Here is a 16,980-nt window from a genome sequence, read left to right as displayed (position 1 = left end):
AGCAAATAACGTCTCTTTCGCACCCCCCTACTAGCTGATTTCATTATCTACGCAGTCAATATTGAAACTTCTGATTTGTCGATTGAGCAAACAAATTCTCCTCTCAGGCGTCCCCAAGTTTAATACTAGAGTTGCTTTTCGGATCATCGCAACAAAATCCTTTGCAATATTCCGAATGAAATTACAGTGCAATGTTACAAATCAGGAATTGGCTTTTGTAGAAAAAGAGTAGGAGGATGATGTAACTTCCAACTCAGGTAAGCACTTCCTGAATTTTCGAAACTTTATCTGCAGCTACACTAGGCCTACCTGCTCCTTTCTAGTACAGCCCACTGTCGATTTCTTGAAATTATTTCAACCGTTCCGTGTATGTCTCTAAATTATGTGTGTTCTGAGGTCAATTTTCTGTTTGCTGGATGAAAACCCCGATTTTCCGGGGGAGAAAAAACCACGCTACCCTTCCCTGAGCCCACTTAACTCAGCCACGTTGTGAAAAAGGCCCTTAAAAATTCCTTCCGTCTTTCAAGGGCTCAAGATCGTTATGGCTATCTCCACAAGTTCCCCCGGGAACTCCTCGAGCGCATTTTGGTCAGGTTTTCGGTTGCTGTGCTTATTCTTTTGTCCAATCTTCCTGTAGAAGGCTCTCTGCCTTTCATCAATTATCCGGTTGCCTGTTTTTCTCTTTGTATCAGCGAAGTCTCTTGTTGAGTGCATGGAGGCTCTGCTTCAGCGTATTATTCGCTTATTGAAGCGATCTGTGACTTACAACAGGATTCAGTTGTGTCTCCTTCGTTATGGTGTGGACCTTTGTGGAGTCCATTCTCTGGAATTATGCAAGGACTTTTTCCAACTCTTATATTCTGGATATCGCGACCTTGTCTGCTTCCACTTCGGCTGCTGAGTTGTAGTTCTTGTACTTGCTGTTCCTCCTCCACTTCTGGTTCTGTTGTGGTTTTGTATTTGTTGTTGTTTGCGTTGGTCTCTCATATGCTGCTTGATTTTTTCCAAGATTTCAGGAACTATCAGGTTCTTCTTGACGATGGTCCATCTTTGGTCTGCTATTCGCTGTTCGGTGACATGAACAGGGATCCACAGCCACTTGGTGTGTAGTTTCGTCTTGTATATTGTAGTATGCTTGCATGATGAACGCATTCATTTCGATGCTCCACTTCTTGCTGTGGCTCTTTCTTTCTTTCTTACTTGGTGGTCGCTAGCACAATTGGTTGGGTTGGGTTGGGTAGTTTTGTCCTTCAGTTGTGGTAGCCATTCGGGAGACAGCGCCCCCGGTGGGTGGGGGGTGTTCCCCCTATTATTATTATTATGAAAACTTTAACGAGGAGATTTTTAAAGTTTTATGATAAGGATTAAATAAAAAAAAAACAATAAGAAAGTAGAAAAAGTACGGTCCCCGGATGATTTTTAAGCAGGTTGCTAAATTGGTGACTTCATTCAATGGTTCGATACAATATTAAAAACCGAGGACAAATACACAAAATAAGTGCAAACGAAACATTCTTATAATTCATATTTGCATCTCTCCTTCTCTTTTTCTTTTTATATTTCCCTTTTTTGTTTTTTTTCTCTTCTTTCTGTCCTCTTCAGTGTATCACACTCCGTTTTCCCTTTGATCTTTTCTCTCTTCTTTATCCTTTCTTTCTTTCTTTCTTTCTTTCTTTCTTTCTTTCCTCTATATCTTTTCCTTTCTGTCTCTTTGTTTCCCTCAATTTTTGTCAAGAAATTCTTTCTCTTTTTTGCTCTCCATTTACTTTCCTATTTTCTTTATCTCCTTTCCCTCTCCTTATTTTTCTCTCTGTTTTTCAATTTTATTTCCTCTTTCCATTTCTATCTTCTTGAATTCTCTCCTTTTTTACTCTTGATCTCCTTTTCTCTCTTTGATTGTTTCGTATTTCACTCTTTTATCTCTTTTTCTTTCTTTCTGTTCTTTAATCCTTTCTATTTTTCTCCTTATCTCCTCTCTTTCTCTCTCCTCTCTTAAGAGAGGAGAGAGAAAATAAAGAATTCAAAAACAGAAACAAAAGGAGAGAAATAAAGATTATCTCCTTTTGTTTCTGTTTTCGAATTCTTTATTTTCTCTCTCCTCTCTTTTTTTAATTCCTTTTTGCATTTTCCATTTTTCTTTCCATCTTTAATACTTTCGTTGTTCACTATTTATCCATTTTCTCTTCTTTCTTTTCTTTCGTTCCAATTTTAATTCTTTCTTTCTTTTTTCTCTCTTTATCTCTTTTACTTTCTTTCTTTCTTTCTTTCTTTTTTCTCTTCATTTCCTCCTCTATTTCTATTTCTATTTTTGAATTCTTTCTTTTTTCTCTCTTTATCTCTTTTACTTTCGTTCTTTCTCTATCTTTGTTACTTTCTTTCTTTATTTTTTGCTTACTTTCTTTCCTTCTTTCTTTATTTTTTTACTTTATTTTTTCTCTCTTTATCACCTTTTCTTTCTTTTTTATATATCTCTTTTTCTTTATTTTTTTCTTTCTCGCTTTGATCCTTTCTTTTTTCTCTTTATTTCCTTAACTTTATTTCTTTCCTTTTATTTCTATTTCTATTTTTGAATTCTTTCTTTTTTCTTTCTTTATCTCTTTTACTTTCTCTCTCTCTCTCTCTTTGTCTCTTTTACTTTCTTTCTTTTTTCTCTCTTTATTCCTTTGTCTTTCTTTTTTATATATGTTTTTCTTTATTTATTTTTTCTCTCTTTATCTCTTTTACTTACTTTCTTTCTTTCTTTTTTCTCTTCATTTCCTCTTCTTTATTTCTATTTCTATTTTTGAATTCTTTTTTTTTCTCTCTTTATCTCTTTTACTTTCGTTCTTCCTCTATCTTTGTTACTTTCTTTATTTTTTACTTACTTTCTTTCCTTCTTTCTTTATATTTTTACTTATTTTCTTTCGTTCTTTCATTATTTTTTTACTTTATTTTTTCTCTCTTTATCACCTTTTCTTTCTTTTTTATATATATCTTTTTCTTTATTTATTTTTTCTCTCTTTATCTCTTTTACTTTCTTTTTGCTCTCTTAATCTCTTTTACTTTCTTTTTTTTCTCTCTTTATCCAATTTTATTTCCCTTTTTTTCTCTCTTTATCCAATTTTATTTCTCTTTTATATATATATCTTTTTCTTTATTTATTTTTTCGCTCTATTTCTTTTATTTTCTTTTTTTCGTTCTCTATTTGATCATTTCTTTTTTCCTCTCTATCTCTTTTTCTTTATTTCTTTTTTCTCGCTTTATCTTCTCTTCTTTATTTCTTTTCTTTTATTTCTATTTTTGAATTATTTATTTTTCTGTCTCCTTCTCTATTTTTGTTTTATGCTTCTTCCCATTACGTTTTTCCTTTGTTTCATTTTCTTTCTCTCCTTCGTTCTCAACGAAACGAATTCTTGACGTGTGTGCCCAACCAAAAATAGGATTCTCTCTTTCTCTCTCTCTCTCTTTCTTTCTCTGCGTGCGTGTGACTGCTTTTAGCGCCACCCTAATGGTTCTTTCTTGCGACCAGAATCGAGCAGATGAGGAAGAAAATTCCAATTGAAAAAGAGAAAGTGCTTTCTGTTCACGTAGGACCAACCCGCTTTTTGAATTGCATGAACGAATTTTCTTACTCTTTCATTTCTTTATCCCATCCTTACATTCTGCGCACGACAACCATAAGAGTGGGACATCTCAGAGAGAGAGACAGAGAGAGAAAGAGAGATCTTCAACATTAAAGAATAGTTTTACGAATTCGGTTATTTCGCGACATTCCCGCACGCCTTTCTCAGTTTTCTCCTCTTCTCCTAGGTGGCGTTCGCGTTAATTTCTGCAGCCAGCAGCTGGAGAAAGGCAAAAGTAATTTCTTTCTTCGTCAAATCTCCCTTCTATTCTCCTCTGACACGTTTATTTTGCACAAAAACTTTCGTCTCCTCAGACATGCGCACCTCAGACCGGTACCTCATGGATACAAGAAGTTGAACAAAAGGGCCATTGTGCAGCTATCTGAGTACAGTCGCGCTTACAGCTGCAAAGAATAAATCATTCTTTTCATTACAACCGAGAAGCGTTTCTTTATGTACCACCGAACGATGAATGTGAATGAGAAGACCCCCGCACGGTCACTCTTTCTTTCTCTCTATCCTCTCTTAGTGCTCTTAAATATTCTTTGTGCGTTATCGGGTCGGTTTGTAGTGTGATGGGGCAAACCACTCCAAAATCGAACCTCTAATCAGCAATCTGTTTTACTTTTCAGCAAGGTGAAGTGCTACCGCTGTGTAGTCATATACGAAAAGCACCGAAACGTCCTACAGTACAGAGAAAGTGAGTATTTCCACCTCTCTTTCCACCATCAATCATCATAATTTTCAAATTCATTAATGCATAATTTATGCGTGAAATTATTCCATCGTACTATATGTTTTCCCTCATTTTTTTTTTTTAGCCTACTGTGATGAGTATCGAACCCTGGAGCAAGCGTGTATCAGGTTGACAGTTGATGCTCATCTCTATTCCATGTTTAGAGGTGAGAAACTATATATACATATATATACGTTTGAAACGTATATATATGTATGAAATAATTAAACACCAAATTTTGATTACCTAGATTAGATATAACAATTCTTATATAAAATATATTTTATTTGAATATTTTGAAGCTTTTTGGGCTGACAATCTCAGTAATCTTTTAAATTTAAAAGATAAACAAATTTTGCTTTTAAATTCAAAATTTGAAACCTAATTTTGATATGAGTGATTCTAAGACTAGAAAAACCCCTCGGATTGCATTCTACAGATCCTTTTTCTTTTGACGAGCTAATGTCATGGTCTCTGTTTTAATACTTTTAGTTCGTAGTTTCTCACAGGGGTAACACAGGTCGACATTGTCGCAGCATTTTTTCCTTTTTTCCTCATTAACTCAAAGAATAATTACGTTTCCAGATACATTACGTTAACAAAGGGGCCAAAGTGGATAATATAATGTTCATTTTGGATCCCCCAAATTATTTTTTCCTTTTCACTCCTTCCTCTCGTTCCATCTCTTCTTTAAAAAGTGTTTTTGTATTTTCCAGTGAACGCTACGCCAGTGAGTTGTCCATTCAAAGGTCCCTTCACGTTTACATACAGCCGAGGACATGGAGAATGCAAACATCCCCTTTCTACTGTAGATGCTTGCACAGAAGACCACCGCCTTCTGTTCTGGTTTCAGGCCTGTCCAGACCTTTCTCCCAAGGAGAGCAGTGGTAAGGTAAAACTGACACAGCTGTCCCCTCACAGCACGAAATCTTAAAATGTACTTCAAATAGTGTTTGCATGTTTCTCTTAAATGTTAAGATTAAGACATTACCAATAATTTCGATCCAACAAGTAAGACCCATTCTTAAATGTCCAAGAACAAAATGTACGCAACAGTTCAACTCAATGTCTATCCATTCCTGTATAGACATTGGGTCTATCCATTCTACAAAATGTCTATTCATTCTGGATAGACATTGAGTCTATCCAGAATGGATAGACTTAATAACATTTTTGTGACAACTTGTGTACTTAATTAAATGTATTTGTATATTATATCCTATTTTATTAAATTTCTTTATTTAATTTAAATTTTTATTTTTTTTAGATTTCAAATAATTTTATAATGATTTTTTAAAATTTAATTGGTACCATCGTCGTTAATTTAGGTACAAAAATTCATTATTTTTCCAAAACGCAGAAAAATTTAATACGTCACTTACAGCAGACCTTTTGCCTTCATAACGAGTTGCCCTGTGACTGCACTCTTCAAATGGCACCATCAACAGATCGACGTGTTTTTTTATTTAATTTGAAAGGGACCACACTGTCTGATGAGGGACCAGCATATATTGAAACTAGCCGTCATAGCGGTGCTTCGTCTTTTAAATAAATAGCAGATTAACCAACTATCCTACTTTGTAGGGAGATCAAATCGAAATTTAGAATATCCTGGGTTATTTTCAAGAATTCTTATTTTCTTTCTTTGTAGTGGAGGAGCTGACATGTCTTGCCACTTGGAAAGAGGGATCATCCCATTATCTGGTGGGAAAATTGCGGCCCAAAAAAAGTAATACAATCCAATTGGAGGATGAACATTTCTACAGATGTTTTGTGAGTATTGCATCAAATTTCATAAATGCATCATTTATTTTATTAAATATTAACACGTTAATAGGATAGATAGAGAAAAAGAACAGATTTTTCTTCAGATACTTATCTATATCATTAACACCATCTTGAAAGAGTGGATAACTTTAAACAAACAGTGAAGTTGGAGACATATATACTACTATACAAAAAATATTAGTGTTCCTATTAGGAATTCGTTATCAGTGGAATAATTTTCTCTTTCTCTTTCTCTTTCAGGTATATCACCAGCAATTCGATAGGATCACTTATCGTTTATCCGAATCGGCAGATGCAACTTGTGATGGCCTGCAGGCCACATGGGAAGGCTCCCGTATTATGACACTTGTTAAAAGTATGTATGATGTAACAACTGATTTTGTGGAAGTTCTAGCAAATAAATTGTTTTATTATTTTTTAAAAATAGTTAAAGTCCCTTGGGGGTGGTTTATAACTTTTAACTTAAAAGGATAATCATCTTTGTGTCAAATATATAAACGGGCCAAAATTATTTGTAAAATAATAAAATTATTAATTATTTCATTATTTTTAAAATAGAAAAAAGAAAGAAATATAATTTTTTCGAAATTTAAAATGGGCCAAAATTATTTGAAAAATTATTAAATATTTTTCACTTTGAAAAAAATTTATAAATAATAATAAAATTTATAAATAAAAATAACAAAAATTTGTAATTAGTTTTTAAATAATTTTAAAATAAAAATTGAAATAAAATAATTTAATTAGTTTTTAAATAATTTTAATACAAAAATTTAAATAAAATTATAAAAATTTATATAAAATAATTTTAATTAGTTTTTAAATAATTTTAAAATAAAAATTTAAATAAAGTAATTGTAAATAAAAATAAAAAATATATTTTAAATAAAATAATAAAATAATTTTAAATAAAATAATAAAATAATTTTAAATAAAAAAATAAAATTATTTTAAAAATAATAAAATTATTAATTATTTTTTTATAAAATTAATAACTTTCAAATAAAGATAACAGAATTGTATTTTGCCCTAAAATTTTTCATTTTTTAAAAATATTCAGCTATATTAAGTAAAAATATTTCCAATTTTAAAATGGGCCAAATTATTTCAAAAATAATAAAATTATTATTTTATTATTTTCATAAAAATGAAATAATGATTAATTTTATATTTCATTTTAACAGATATAACGCGTCTTCAAAATCTGTGTTTTTGAAGCTTTCAGTTTGTTTTAAAAAGAAATCATTCACTTTTTTTCAAAGTTGCTGAAAAATTTTCGATTTATTACATTGTAAATAGGCAAGTCTGTTCTGTTTATTTTTTAGAAATAAATATAAACAATCATTATTTCATTTATCTATTTTTAAATAACTTTGTTTGGCGGCCCTGTTATATAAGCCTGATATGCTTCATCAGTATTAAAAATACAGAAAACAACATTGGGCTCAGTGGTGAACCTTGGGGGACTCCATTAATAACGTTAGTGGAGCAGAGTGCTCCCCGGGGTTTTTTATAACTGCAAATTATTAACTATAATTTAGATCTATCAGTAAACAAGTTTTTATTAGAATACACCTTGCATCAACCAAACTTTTCTGTTGTTTTTCTCAGGTAGACCACCCTCTGTAGGTTGCCAATTTCCCTCGTGGGTGTCGGGAACACATCAGTGGCACACGCTAGACGGGAGAACATCCTACTTTTTCGGCCACAAGAATGCCACTTTCCACCACAAGAATACCACTTTCCACCACAGGAACTCCACTTTCCACATCGTCCACTCTCGCCCTGGTCTTCCAGACACCAAGGTTTTCTGTATAGAGGAAGTGACGTCATCCGCTAACCAAACAACGTTTGTTGTACACAGCATGCAGGGTTGGTGAGTGGAGAAGAATAATTTCATTTTAAAATATTCAGCAAGCCATTGTTAGTGCATGGAAGCTCTCACGTTACTCTAATTAAGGTTCATATGTTAATGAAACGCCATTTGCATTCCATTACTGCCTTATCATAATTTATGTGTATGGTATCCAGCCATTTAATTAACCTTTTCCAAGCCCTTAAAACATTTAGACTCATGTTTCATCTTCTCTTACAGTTCAAGTGGATTTGTCTGTCTGACGTTTGTTCGGAGGGACCAACACATCGTTGAGATACAAACAGGTAAGGATCTCTTACACTGTGGTCCCTAAGATTTGCGCCAAGATCCAATAGGGAATTGTAATTCCCTATTGGATCTTGGATTTGCAACTAACTCTTAAGAGTTCCAAACAGAAAAATCATTTAAAAACTACCTAGCTAACATGGAATCTGCAAGGAATGCGGTACCATCCCTCCAACATCAGAGAATGGGACACTTATGGTACGTTCTTCTCATGCGGAGTGGAATAATGATCAACGGTCGAATCCTTCTTCATGTTTTTGATAGGGGTACGTAACTGCGCAGAGGTACAGAGAACATATCCATCCTTGAACCTTTTGTGCGACTTTTTAGGGCTGCGGTTGGCCCAGATTTTCTTTTCATGCACGACAACGCCACTGCACATAGAGCTCAAGTGGTGGAGGAATATCTTGAAACTGAAGATATCCAAGATTGCCGTGGCCAGCACGATCATCAGACTAAAATCCAATAGAACACGTGTGGGTCGCCTTTGGGGGTGTATTGTACGCCGACAGCCAGCTCCTCAGACACTTCGTGAGCTAAGGTCTGCGCTGGTGGAGGAAGGGGATTTGTTGCCACAGAATCTTATTGATACCCTTATATCGAGAATGGTTCACCCTGTTTAGCCGTTGGAGGGGATCGAATTGCTCGACTATGCAGATCTACAGTGCACGTTTTCTGTGTTCTATTAATTTTGTCGTGCTGTGTAGATTAAATTTGTTTTAGTGTTGCTTGAGGACAATTGAAAAAAAAATAGGATCTCTATTAATATAAATTGGATCATACACTGAGTGGCCACTTTATTAGACAGCATCCCACGTATCTGCCCACCTCCTTTATATCGCAAGATATAAACAGATGACGCTCCTACTGATGGATCCCTCCAGGGAGTGAAAATGGTGGGTGGTGTATCCAATAAAGTGGCCACCTAGTGTACACGAATCTTAACCTTTTTAAGATGGCAAATTGCAAATCTAAGTTATAAGCCTAATTTACCATCTTAGCTAATAAGTGATCCGGATGTGACGTAATCTGTTATTTTTAACAGGAACCTTTGTCAGGAAACCTCAAGATGTCTGTCAAACTCCATATTATGACGATCATTCGCTGGAATTTGTAACCCTAGTGGGTAAGTGATAAAAAAACAATTTTCCCATTTTAAAACTAAGACTTTCTTTCTTATTTTATAATGGAGTGAGTGAATAATGATTTTTCATAAATAAAAAAAAACGAATTTTTTGAAAAGCGTTGGTTTTCAAATGCGAGACAGTTTCTCATTTAAAAGTGTTCCATCTCACACGCAAGCATTCGAATGATCAATAAGTTTATCGGGATAAAAAACTCGCCAGAAAAACCGATAGCCCTTTATCAGAGTGGAACATAAGTCACGTTATTTTAATTGGTATGAATTTTATGGGAATAAAGTTTCTTAGAAACAATTTTTCTTATCGCTGCTTTCTATTTTCTGTTCCTTAAGTCTTCCACGGCTTATTGGTCATGTGATCACTTAAAACTCCTACGAAGTACACTGCCTGTCAGCTTTATTAGAAGCATGGGAGTTTAACCTATAGGCAACAATCCATGAAAAGATGGATAAATCAAAACGTGATCTCATGGATCTCCAAAGATGTATGCTTGTTGAGTTTCAAAGTCTAGTGTCATTCCAGTCCTTAACTAATGGAAAAACAAGGGTTGTGATGAATGGTTCAATGTCCCTCTGGTCACTTTTCAGCACCTTGTTGGTTTCGTATCACAACGCTCATGATCCTAATAAAGTTGCCAGGCATGTATAAAGAACAATTAAAAGTTTTTTTTTGTTTAATGAACTCAATGGTTTTTCAACTTCCTTTGCTTAGCTCCATCCGTCCCATCCAACTTGTTGTGTCCAGAGCTGGCTCACACAGAGGGCCTCAGAATCCAATCAGGGAATGTACGCCTGAGATCCGAACTATGTCTAGACACTGAAGCCATGGTTTTGGGATGCAGGAGCGAAGAAACATTGGAATTTCTAGTTATGTGTTCAGCCGCCAGAGAGCGCATGAGTGAGTACTGTTTGTTGATTGATTTTATATTTGTTTCTTTGCTGATTAGCGCGTGTGTATTTTTAACTCAATCCTTAATATCTAATTGGGGTTTTCTTTCAGCGTTCCATTGTCAAGGTGTGTGGGAAGAAAATGGAAGAAATTATCTCATAGCAGGTCTCAAAGGATCAAAAGCGAAATTTTGTTTTGTAAGTATTCTTCGCTAAATGCTTAGTAAATACCAAATTCCTTCAGGACCCTTGGGTGGGGGTAATTCAATTGCTTTTGCATCCCTTGAGCTGTCCAGAGAGTTCGTTTGATCATTAATAGGTTTGCCACTAGTTCCTCCTTCTCACTGTTTTCAAGTTAATAAGATTGAATCCATCCACAATTCAAATCTTCATTATATAAGGCCATTGTTAGACCACACTTGGAATACTGTGTTCAAGTATGGTGACTGCACCTAAAGAAAGACATCGTGCTTGTTGAAAGGGTCCTCGCCTGGTGAGATAGGCAAAAGGGGGTCAATATGTGGGTTGCAGAGCTTGGGACTTAACACCTTAGAGGAGACTTGCTTGAGGTGTTTAAGGCTCTGAGAGGCAAAAGTAAAATGAATGAGGACGAACTTTTCACAGTCATTCTAGAATTAAGGGCCATAATTTCAACCCAGCGAGTTATAAATAACTGGAATAAGTTCCTACATGGGTGGTAGAGGCTGACAGTTTGGGGAAATTCAAAGATCAGCTGAGTGCTTCCATCTAATATTGTGAAAGCATTTCTCCACGAGTTGCCTTGATATTGAATTACTCTAAATGAAACGTACTGCTCCAGTTTACAAGTATATTGCTTTTTGCCAATACGCTTAACATATAATAAGAGGGAGTTGATTCTGTATTTTATGATTACTGCGCAGAAAGATCACATTTCTCTTCTTCGACTTGTATGATTGATGGCCTTCCTCTCACTTTTGTATATTTTACTTTTATTGAGTTTTTTTCTTCATTTTAAGTCGCTTTTATGAGGTGAATTTGCGATGTTTACGTCTAGCTCGCATTGGTACGATGCATGACTTCCAACTATCCATCATGAGTCAGTCACATAAACGTAGATGATACAACGTAACACCGAGTAATAATTCAACGCGGGTAACAAGTAAGAGGGTCCCTTATGGCTGGAATTACGAGAATATTGACTATATTTGGACACATAATGAATGCCGGGGAAGGATATAAGCAAATTATAGTCACGAACTACGCTCAGCCGGAGATAATGGCTCTCACGTGCGACACTTTGGGGGTAAAGTAGAAGGCTGAAGTGGCCACATTAGCCACAGCGTTGTCCACTAAACGGCTGGCTGAACACATATTTGTATAATCTCCTCCTCGGTCTGAAGGTAAATAGATTTACATTAGAAAACATGCAGCGCTGTGACTGCTTTTAAAATGACCACTCGGAAATCATGAATTACATTTAAACGAGGTGAATTGCCCACATTATTCACCCGAGGAACATTCGCACGAGAGAGTACCTGGACATGGACTTCGAATTAATGGAAACTTCCCTTTTATATTCTGTGTTTCGCACGGGTTGTTAAATTAGTCTTTGGTGGTGTAATGGTCAATTAAAAGTTCAGTCGCAGCTTTTGTTTCAAGTTGATCTGCAATGAAATTAAATTAACAATCATTAATGGCTTTTAAAAATCTCTTTGGAATTAATTTTAGTATTAAGACTTCTTTAAATGGGAGATTTTTGTTAAATGGATTACGAAGAGTCAAAATCTGCTTTTAGACCCAGATGGATGGAAATTGGACTCAATACTTTATGCTAAATCTTACGTTAATTTACAAATATTTTTATTTATTCCAAAGATAAAATATAATTACTTTCACAGCAATGTACAATCCAAAATGTAGTTGGAACATTGGATTATCACGAGCTCTTTGGATTCAGATAAATACTGTTGTAACAACTTTACTATTTGGATTTAAATCGATATCTTCATTGCCCTCGTGGCTAACACAGTTGGTAGACTCGCCTTCCTCCCCATATCGGGTGGAAAAGACCTTAATTCGAGTCCCGTGGATCATGGGAGGAATTTTTATGGTCCTTTTTCCCCCAACGTGGCCGAGTTAGTCGGTCTCAGGCGTGGACAGCATGGTTTTTTTTCTCTCGGAAACTCAGGTTTTTGTCCACTAAACAGAAACGTATTTCGCAGATGTATCTCTTTGAGATACATCTGAGAAATATGAACTACTTTCTTTTCAAGGCTTAAAAATGACCAGGACTATAAGGCAAATAAATGTTGAAGGATCGAGAGAACTGTCGTTTTGTTAATGTTAGGATCAACAAAATCCAACGTCAAAGTCGTGCTGATTGGTTTTCTTTCGACGATTAGGGCATGGGGCACCACAAATTGGTGACTACTGGAAGACGAATTAGTATAGCTTACTATGAGAATGTTGGGGGAAGACGAGAAACCGCAGAAACGACCTACGTGCCCTAAAAAACACGATTTCAAAAAAAATTTAAAAGCTTAAGAAGATCGATGAAGACTCACAAGATTTTATCACTGCCAAGCACACACACGTGGCATTCTGGCAATTACTTTTATAGTAGTGTCTTCATTGACATAATTCCACACGATCTGCAATGTTTACCATTCATTTTGTGAAGATGGACGGTCTAGATGATCCCATAAAAGCTCTATTGGGTTTAAGACAGGCGATTGAGGTGGCCACACCATATTTTGAAATATTCCCTGCTGTTCAGTTGCTAGAAAGTCCCTGCACAGCTTTGAGCAGTGCTTCGGGTCATTGTGTTGTTGCATATAAAATTTCTTGCACAAAGTCTAAGTCCAGAGGATATTGCATTATGTTCAACAATCTTTCTATGGTCTTCTTTTTTAAAAGTCCTTCAATTGTGGCAATGTCACCCACTGCAGAAGAACAGAAGCAACCCTATATAATGATGAAACCACAACCGTGATTGACTGTAGGCAATAAACAACGTTGCACTATTTTTGATTCTGTTGATCGTCTCACATCAACTTTACACTTAGCTCCAAAAATGTCAAATTTGGAATCATCCGTCCACAGTATGTGTTCCACACTTCAATTGTCCGATCTTGATGGTTCTTAGCCCAAGCCAACCGTTTCTTTCGATTTTTGGACCTCTACACGACCGCGAAGTCCTGCTTGTTTATGACTAAATTTTACAGTGGATGTAGACAAGGGAGTTTCTCTGTTCCTATCGAACTCAACTCGGATTTCAGGTGCAGTAAGTTGTCCTTCGCGTTTTAAAATCAGTGTTATGGTTTTATAATCTACTTCCGTTGTTACGCGTTGTCGTCCTGATCGTGGTCTGTTCTTTTAACTGCTATTCTCCTTGAATCCGTAGTTTGTGCTTCTTTAAATGAACACCAAGTTTTTTCAACACCCAGTTTCTTATTTCTTGCCACTTTTATCACAAAATACACAAAATTACACCAAACACTCTTCTAAACGATGGATGTTCGATTGTATAAGTTGCAACCCTTACTCCTCAATTTATATTATTGCAAAACACTCTAGAAACATCTACAATCTTCTATAAAAGTGAAACAATATTCTAGAATCATCTACAATGTTGATGAATCTTCTACATTGCAGATGGAATTGGCCGTCTGCTTCTGATTACTATTACCACGCTAGATAACAAGTTTCAAATATTGCTTGCACTCTAAATAGCCTCCCTAGCAAATTTCCTGGAATTCTGTGATCCACTTGGATTCCAAATATTGTAGACAAGTTGATCACAGAACCCAGGGTACCTCCAGGTAAGAGTAAATAATATTATCCATTTTCATTGTGCATTTACATTTGAAATCCAGCTTTGATACCAAAATATCTGACTATTTCTCTTTCATTCCAAATAGGTTTATTTTTCAATTCCAAAAGTGACGAGTCTATCTGGGTTCTCCGACACCTGTCAACGGAACATCCTCCCCGGAGTACACGGAAACCTTACATTTAATATAACTTCTGCAGGTAAGACGAGTCTCCCTGTTGCGAGAAATTTTGTTCTTTTGTCATGTGACAGCTTGTCTGCTCAAAGGGAAAAATCCCATGAATTCCTTCAGGAAAACAATACCAAGAAAGTGTACTCCAAATAAAAAGGTGCTTTTATTCCTTATCTCTGATAAAAAGAGAGAGATAAGGAATAAAAACGTTTTTTCCTGAGAGCAGGAGTTCTTTCTGCAAAGTCCATTACAATTCCCAACAATCTACAAAGCTAATCCATTGGTTGCGAGGTTATATGCGTCATCATAGTCTCGAACCGAGCGTCTGAAATGACGTAATTTTGACGTAACCTTCAAAAAGGTCATTGGAGGAGATGGGACATGGGTTTAAGGATGTGATCCGAAAAAGAAGCAGTTGGTTGATGGAAAAACTATAGCCATCTCCATCCTCAAAAATATTCAGAGTAATTTGCTAGAATGGCAAAGATATTGATCATATTTTTTGATATTAATGAGTTCCAGTATCCAATATTTCTTTAGAATATAAATTTTAATGCTGATTTAGATTATGGATTGAAATCGATTTCTTTTTTCTCTTTAGGTGAATGTCAAGAGTTGTTGAGCAAAGGTTCTAGGAAGAGTTGCTGTTTGGCAGCCCTTACGATGGTGGTATCAGTTTCTCTGGTGTATCTGGTGCGGTGACAGTAACGAAGACCTATGATTCAGTGCCTACACGAAGACTGAATTGTGTGACTCAGGTCGACGTTGTACATAGAGTGAAGAGAAATCAGTCTAGAAAACGGAGCCGGCCAATTCCTGAAGGACCCTTAGACCAAGGGACCAGCAGAGTCTTTCACTGTCCTCTTTATATTTCTACCATGGCTAAATAAGGAAGAGTTTAACCATTTTCTCTGTGATTGCTATACGACATCTATTTCTTCTACATGTACAGACCTCTTTGTAAGAACTTGAGAAGGATCTCAATTTTAGATTCTTACAAAAATTTCCGTGTATCCCCGTTACATGTGTTTGGATTCTTTCGCATGAGTCCCCTGTCAATACAAGCATGTTGGAATTAAAATTTCTTCATTGGTTGTTGGGCGTATGTGAACTGGAAGATATAATCGTATTCGAATCTTCTCACACTGAGTTCATTTTTCGTAATAGCACTTTAAAAGATAGAACGGTTCCCTGATATAAATTCTGTTTGGTTTCATCTCCAAACAAGAGACTGACATCGATTAAACCATCAGCTGTTATGTGGACAGTACGATGGGTGTGTTCTGCAATCCATGAATCTTAGGACGCTATGTTAGTATCGCCGCCATATTTGCTGGAAAATATCCCCCAGTTGTTGCATTTTCTTGATTTTTACTGAAGGCGAAGGATGTGTTGCCCAACCCGAATTTTCTTATGTCCTACGTGAACATTGAAAAGTTTCTATTTTAGATAAAATTATGGTGTCAAAACTTACACTACGTTACCAAAAGTATCTAAGCGATAAGATAACAAGGGGTTTGCCAGATTAGGTTTTTTAGTATAGGGTTATTGCTCTTCACTGTTGTATGGATTCCTGGACCTTTCAGATCCAGGACAACACGATAACTCTTCGGAGATCTCTTATAATCAAAATAATTGACTACCAGTAGTAGATTTTCAACTTTGGGATGGCAAACTGCCTTCCACTCCATAAAACTACAGATGGAGGTCTTCGGAATGGTGAGAGGCCCTAAAATTCGTTTTTTGCAATGTCCTGCTTTATGACATTCAACCACCTTTACGTATGTTCAAATTTCAATTCTTTTCTGCATGGAATATATTTGTTAATATCATTCATACTTTTTTTTTATACGCATTTTATCCTGCAACGTTTGAATAACCAACGCTTTATAAAGAATTACCGAAATTCATTCGTTCTCAACACTTTTGGTAACGCAGTGTATTTCTTCCAAAGATATTATTATGTTGCCAAGATTTTAATGTTAAAATTATTCTGTATTCCTCTGTAAGAATATTAATAAATCTTTAATGTTCTAATGAGAAGCCAAGTAACATCCACACCCAAAGTAGTAGAGAAATGGGTCAACTGTTACACTTGAGCCCGTTTATTAGCTGGATCAAAAGGGTCTGAGCACGCCCCCCCCACCATATTTTGAACTACGAGACAGAAGGATCATAATGTTTGTTAAAAATAAACTAAAATTCTGTTTTCTTGAACTTCTTTTGCTGCTGTACATGAGACAAAGACCTGATAGTTGAATCTTTGAAGATGGAATTTTACTAGAAGGCTCTTTGGTATATTAATTTTCTCATCAATAGTTATCTGTTACAATCGTCCCTTATCGGTGTAACAACTGAAGCGCATCAGTGTTTCAACTGACCCTCATGGGTGTTACAACTAGCCCTCATCAGCGTTGCAATGACTCATTGATGTTACAACTCACCCTCATCAGCGTTACAACTGACTCATCGGTGTTACAACTGACCCTGATTTCCCAATTCTTTGTTTTGCGACGCTGTAGTCTGTATCTTGCGAGTATTAGGCAAAGGTATAGTACGATTGAATAGTAAATGTTTTTGTAATAATATTTACAAAATACAACTATAGCTTTACAGTTCATTTGTAAATTTATCTCTATATAGATAAATATTGTAATGATTTAAATCTAATATGAAAA

The 16,980-nt window shown here is 35.5% G+C and overlaps 1 protein-coding gene across 1 annotated transcript in view; it reads left to right on the top strand.

Annotated features, from left to right (window-relative positions):
* Positions 1-16,554, top strand: part of LOC150086263 (uncharacterized) — a 54,419-nt gene extending 37,865 nt beyond the window's left edge. Inside the window, exons 3-14 of the mRNA XM_090373793.1 lie at positions 4,235-4,302; positions 4,424-4,504; positions 5,055-5,225; positions 5,990-6,111; positions 6,367-6,481; positions 7,738-8,002; positions 8,222-8,286; positions 9,333-9,413; positions 10,141-10,326; positions 10,429-10,514; positions 14,219-14,330; positions 14,904-16,554. Of these exons, the coding sequence (XP_090229919.1) occupies positions 4,235-4,302; positions 4,424-4,504; positions 5,055-5,225; positions 5,990-6,111; positions 6,367-6,481; positions 7,738-8,002; positions 8,222-8,286; positions 9,333-9,413; positions 10,141-10,326; positions 10,429-10,514; positions 14,219-14,330; positions 14,904-15,004 (1,453 nt within the window). The 3' untranslated portion in view covers positions 15,005-16,554. The remainder of the gene's footprint in view (positions 1-4,234; positions 4,303-4,423; positions 4,505-5,054; positions 5,226-5,989; positions 6,112-6,366; positions 6,482-7,737; positions 8,003-8,221; positions 8,287-9,332; positions 9,414-10,140; positions 10,327-10,428; positions 10,515-14,218; positions 14,331-14,903) is intronic.
* Positions 16,555-16,980: the final 426 nt, after the last annotated feature.

The sequence above is a fragment of the Mastigoproctus giganteus genome, chromosome 5 (genome assembly GCF_048544385.1).
Source record: "Mastigoproctus giganteus isolate SK-2022 chromosome 5, ASM4854438v1, whole genome shotgun sequence".
Lineage (NCBI taxonomy): Eukaryota > Metazoa > Arthropoda > Arachnida > Uropygi > Thelyphonidae > Mastigoproctus > Mastigoproctus giganteus.
Note: the sequence above shows the minus strand (reverse complement) of the source record. Positions and strands in the feature narration are given on the sequence as shown.